The sequence below is a fragment of the Trichechus manatus genome, unplaced genomic scaffold (genome assembly GCF_000243295.1).
Source record: "Trichechus manatus latirostris isolate Lorelei unplaced genomic scaffold, TriManLat1.0 scaffold00021, whole genome shotgun sequence".
Lineage (NCBI taxonomy): Eukaryota > Metazoa > Chordata > Mammalia > Sirenia > Trichechidae > Trichechus > Trichechus manatus.
In genome coordinates, this window is record NW_004443957.1 from 21,396,122 (window position 1) to 21,402,121 (window position 6,000).

The 6,000-nt window shown below is 49.4% G+C and overlaps 1 protein-coding gene across 1 annotated transcript in view; it reads right to left on the reverse strand.

Moving 5' to 3' along the window:
- Positions 1–4,848, reverse strand: part of COLGALT2 (collagen beta(1-O)galactosyltransferase 2) — a 127,127-nt gene extending 122,279 nt beyond the window's left edge. Inside the window, exon 1 of the mRNA XM_004372909.2 lies at positions 4,127–4,848. Within this exon, the coding sequence (XP_004372966.2) occupies positions 4,127–4,836 (710 nt within the window). The 5' untranslated portion in view covers positions 4,837–4,848. The remainder of the gene's footprint in view (positions 1–4,126) is intronic.
- Between the last annotated feature and the right edge of the window lie 1,152 nt (positions 4,849–6,000).

The window sequence follows — 6,000 nt, forward strand, 5'->3', positions numbered from 1 at the left end:
CAGGCCAGTAAGTCTGTCACAGACTTACTGTGTGTGTGCTGGCTTTGCAATGTTATGCTAGTCAACTTGGCTTCTCAAAATGTTCAAAAGAACTTGGGACTGAGAGACTAAACCAGTTGCTGTTGAGTCAATTCCAATTGTTGGCAACCCCATGTATGAGAGGTAAGCAATTGGCAGAAACTCCCTCAAAGCTGTAACATCCAAAACTGAGGTACCACCCCCTCCTGGAGTGTTATATTCTATAACTTCCCAGCCAAATCCTCCCTTAGTGCCCAGTGAGAAATCAGCAGCTCCAGAAAGGCCCTGTGGTATAATGTAACGAGTTTAGAGACTACAAGCAATCTTTAATCCCTTTAACCCCTTGATGGGAAACTGTGGTTAATGCCCCAGTGACTTTTTTGCCTTGCTGTTACCTCTTTCAAGAACCCTCTGTCTTTCTCATGTTTTAGCTGATTTCCACTCATTCTTCACAGCTCAGATCAAACTGTCAATTCCTCAGGAAGGCTTCCATAAGCACACAGCTGTCCCAATCTGATTTAGAAGTCCTTTATGTGCCCCCATAAACCCTATAGATCACTTTATACTGCACAATAAAGAGGGCCATCTGTCAGGAGCTACGTCTTAATTTTTCTCAGCCTTAATTTGGCATAATGCCTGGCTCTTACAAAAGAAGGTCATTAAGAGCACATGTACAAACTCTCTGTCCTCAGTTTTCTCATAAAGAGTATAATAATAGTACATACCTAATAGAATTAGGTATGCATTAACTGGACGATGAATAAGGAAGACCAAAGAAGAACTGAGGCTTTTGAATATGGTGCTGGCAAAGAATAATGACTATGCCATGGACTGCCAGAAGAACCAACAAGTCTGTCTTGGAAGAAATACAGCCAGAGCACTCCTTGGAAGCGAGGACGGTGAGTCTTCGTCTCACGTACTTTGGACATGTTATCAGGAGGGACCAGTCCCTGTAGAAGGACATCTTGCTTGGTAAAGTAGAGGGTCATGGAAAAAGAGGAAGACCCTTGACAAGATGGATTGACACAGTGGCTGTAACAATGGGCTCAAACATAACAAAGATTGTGAGGCTGGCGCAGGACCAGGCAGTGTTTCCTTCTGTTGTACATAGGGTCGTTATGAGTCCGAACCAACTTAAAGGCACCTAACAGCAACAACAATCTTGAGCAAGTCGATTACTTCAGACACAATTTTTTTTCTATGAAATGGAGATAATTGTATTTCTTTACAGAATGGTACCTGTACCCATTGCTGTCGAGTAGATTCTAACTCACAGAGAGCTTACAGGACAGAGTAGAACTGCCCCTAAGGGTTCCCAAGGCTGTAATCTTTGTGGAAGCAGACTGTCACATCTTTTTCCCTCAAACCAATGAGCTTTTGGCTAGCAGCTGAGCTCTTAACCACTGCGCCACGAGGGCTCCTTTTAGAGAATGGTAGTAACAGTCAAATGAGACAGCATAAATGGCAAAAGTACTTTGAAAACTGTTAAGGGCTCTGTAAAAACTGGTATTTTTATTGTTGCTGTTGTTGGCTTCCATTGAGTTGGCCCCAACTCATGGCAACCCCATGCACAGCAGGATTGGACCATTGTGATCCATAATGTTTTCATAGGCTGATTTATTAAAAGTAGATTGCCAAGCCTTTCTTTCTAGTCTGTCCAGTCTAGCAGCTCCACTGAAACCTGTTCAGCATCACAGCAGCATGCAAGCCTCCACGGACAGACATGTGGTGGCTGCACATGAGGTGCACTGGCCAAATCTCCTGCATGGAAGGCAAAAATTCTACCATTGAACCACCAACACCCCATCTAATAAATGGTATAGAGTTTCTAAGCTACTACCAAGATTTCTCAAAGAAGAGTCTTCAGTGGCTAATGCAGAGGTTGCCCAAGGTCTTACCCAAGCCTGGAGCTTCTTCCCTAATCTTCCAACACTGGCCATAAAGGATGAGGTACAGTTAACTTATGACTGGACCATGAATGAGAGCAAGAGCAAATGGATCCCAAAGGTCTATGCAGAATTGGAACACTACTCATCTAAAGAAAACACTGGCTTCCATACAATCGGGAACATCTGGGGATTTAGGATGCACATTCATTGCTGGTTGATTCTGATCATATCACACAACCTGTGGAATTTAAGAGTCGGAAATAAATTTTGAAGTCATTTATTCCAGTTCCTCACTTTACTGATGAAGAAGTTTATACCTGCAGATCCTAAGCAACAGCCCCAAATCACATACCTAGTTAGTGACAGACAGCCCGAGTCTTCTGCTGGTTTATATAAGTTAAGTTTCTATCATGTGCCCATCACTGTCACATTTTTAGAATGGTCTTTAGGGACAAACTTGGGTTCAAACCTCCGTTTTAGTATTTATTAATTCTGTGACTTTATCTGAGTTATTGAAGTGATCCAAGTCTCAGTTTCTTCATTTGTCAAATAAGGATGATATATCTCTCTTAAAAGTATACTGTATGATAAAAGAGGTAATGTCTATAAAGCAAATAGCAAAATCTGTGCTTGGTACCTGCTTCACTACTCCCGCCCCCTCCCCCACACGGATTTCCTGTATTAACCCTTGTAATGTTCTTTCAAACCAAACAGTGTATAAAGATCATTTCTTAAACATCTCATCTGAAAAAAATCAACTAAGAAAACTGACATTTGTGAAATTTTCTGTTGGTGTGGAAGTGGTTAAAAAAATAACCCTTCCTTCTGGTTTAAAACCTGGCTGCACCGAGGCTCCCGCTTTCCACACAGTGTGCCCTTCTCCGTGGCGCAGTCACGTATAGCAGCGTATATAGTAAAGTAACGTTGAGCACAGAGCTGCACTATAACGTGTTTGCTTTCGCACCTCTGCACCTCTCCCACCAGGTACTGTTGGGCTAACCGATTCCAGCTGTTGCGTTTTTCCTTCCCTCTTTCTGCCCAACCCTTGTTTTAGAATATGTCTCGTCTGCGGACAGTTATCTCCCTTTATCAACACAAGATAGAAACTGGCACGAAGTGACGTGGGCTCTGCCCTCCTCAAGGGACTGGAGTCCTTTTGTCCACGTACCTGACAGCCCAGCGTCCACCTCCTCCTCCACACGTCTTAGCTATTCCCCTGGCCATCGACTTCTCACCCTCAGATCCCTGCATTTATGAAAGGTGTGGGTGGACGCGAGCTCTTCAGATGGAGCAAGCAGCCACCTCCACTGATACCCTGGCCCTCCCCGCAGCAAATACAGTCACCAGGCCCAGGGCTCTGTCCTTATGGGCAACAAAACTTGACTCTTCACCTTACTGAAGGCGACTCTGCGGTGCCCCAGGACGCAGTACCCGGGGCGCCCCGTGCGGTTTGCATCTGCCACGGGGAATGCGCCCCAGAAGGATGCACCAACAGGACCACCCTGGAGCGCGAAGGAGACACGTCCTACGTGGTGGGACTGTTGGGAAGACAACGCGGGCCGCACCTAGCCCCTACCCCTGCGTCTGCCCCCTCCCCTTGGGGAAGGGATGCCAGGAGCCACTTCTTCAGCCTCAGGCAGGACCAGGAGCCAGGCATCGCGAAACCATGGCGCCGCACTCTTCGCCTCCCCAGCCACCCCCGAAGTCTCTGGCCAGCCGCAGTCACGTTCTTTGTCGCGTCTGGAAAAGCGGCAATGGGCACCCTTTCCAATCACTCCTGGGCTAGGGGTATGAGATGGGGAAAGAGGAAACTTGGAGAGTTGACAGGGAGAGAAGCTAACCCTTTTGCGTGGTCTCCAAAAGCCCCTTGTGGGGGAGGGGGACGAGGCCACCCCAATACATCTACTATGCGAGCTAAGACAGGTTGGTTATTACCATTAGCACCCCAGGCGCACACAGACCCTTGCGTGCTTCCCCAACCCGCTCTCCAGACTCGCCCAGGTCTGGTGCAGGCAGCCAGGGGGTGTGTGCACCTTGTTTCCCGGGTTCCCCAGGCGGTCCCCTCGCCCCGCCGCGGCTGCTCAAGGCGCCGCGCCGGGTTCCCTCCAGCGGAGTGCGGCCCCACCAGGGCCAGCGCAGGCAGCAAGGGATGTGTGCGCCGCGCGGTCGGCGCTCCGCAGGCTGCTCTCGCCTCCCGCCGGGGTCCCTCGCCTGCTCACCAGATGGCCATCCTGCTCTTGGGGTAGTCCAGCCGCTCCAGGCAGCCGAGGAAGTGAGACAGCGTGTGGGCAGCGTTGCGGGCGAGGATGACCACGAGCACCGTGGGTCTCTGCATCGGCGACTCGGGGAAAACCACCGCCTCGTCTTCGTCCTCCTCTGAGTCCGGCTCTGCGGCAAAGCGCGCCCCGCAGTCGCCGCGGTACAGAGCGGAGGAGAGGAGCAGCAGCGACCAGACAAGGGTGGCGGCGGGGCGCGCAGCCATGTTCCAGGCTGGGGCGGGCGGCGGCGAAGTCCTGCAGCGAGCACAGAGCCAGGCTGCCCTGGGGTGTCCGAGGCCGGCGGGAGGGGCTGGAGTGTGCTGGGGCTCGAGGGGAGCGAGGCCGGCTGCAAGAGGCAGAGAGGGGATGCCCAGTCGGCCGGCGCACACACACTGCCACCAGACTTTTGGAGCTCCTGGGACCCTCCCGCCGCGGTCGCCGCCGCCGCCGCCGCCGCTGCACCGCCCAGGCCCTGACGCGGGTGCATACACCGCGAACCTGCTGCCGCTGGCCCTCGGTTGTGGCTCAGGATCTAGACGTGGTGTCTGTGGGGCTGTTTGTCCTGAGCCCTGGGCTGCGGAAAGTTCCTGTAGTCTAGGCTCTGCTTGTACAGCTGAGGTCTGTGGCTTCCCCCAGAGCTGTGAGGTGTGGCCGTGTCTGCCAATGGGCATGTGAATGTGTGTGTGTGTTTGTGTGTGTGTGTACACATAACGGTACAACCCCAAGAAAATTTATTCTGCTTTTACAAACCGCAGTCTAAAGTCCTTCACAGTGATGCAACGTATCCACTTTTTCATAATGCACCTATTGACCAAATGAGTAGAGTTCTAAAATGGAAAGTCACCCCAACTACTCAGGACTATGAAAAGCTATTTTCAACGCCTACAAAGGCAGAATGTTTGTGTTTCTTTATACACTCAACTTCTCCTGAAATTCATTCTTGACTGAGTTGACCCCAGATAACACCAAACTGGAAGAATCAGAGAATTTTAGAGCCAGATCGGACACCTGAAATTAAAAGGAAACCTCTGGTGGGATAGTGTTCTGAAGCCCCACACTACCCGCCAATATGGGGTCCTGAGTTTCCTGACAGGATAGTATGTAAAAGAGAGGACTTGGTTAGGTGGTTTTCTTTTTCATTAATGACCCAAAGTAACTTCCAAACTCATGCCAAAAAACTAACAAAGAGTAACAAAGGCAGAGGAAAACTACACATGCTGGAGAAAGAAGAGAGACAATTGAGAAGAAGAGGCAGAGGAAGAACTATCAGCACATAAAATCAAATTGGCAGGATACATTGCTAAAGGATACTTAACTCTTGAAGATAACGTAGGAAAAAGCAAGTAAAGACAGTAGGAGTTTCTTCTTTGTGAAATCGTGTAGCCTTTGATCTATCTCTGTGCAGGGTGAATTGGTGCCACTGCACATTCATGACCTCCAACCCCAGCTTGCCCTCAGCCCTATCCCACAGTATTTTCACTAGTTGAATCCATTCTCACCAGCTTTTAGAAGCCTTCACTGCTGTCCTCCAAACCACTCATTCCCTCAAAAAATATCACCTCCTTCACTGAACTCCCTCAACACCTCTGTCCCTAGCATCGCCACCAACCCAGAAGCCTATTCAGGACAAGGACTTTGATCTCATCCTCTCTCTTCTGGTCACTGATGTTTCTCTATCAGTTGTTTCTGTTCTCTACCAAATCTTCAACTGGTCCCTCTCTATCAACAAAAAACTTGGTCATCATGGTCTCAGCGGACATGTAGTTCAATTGGCATTCCGTAGTTTATAAAGAAAATGTTCTACATTCTACTTTGGTGAGTAGCATCTGGGGTCT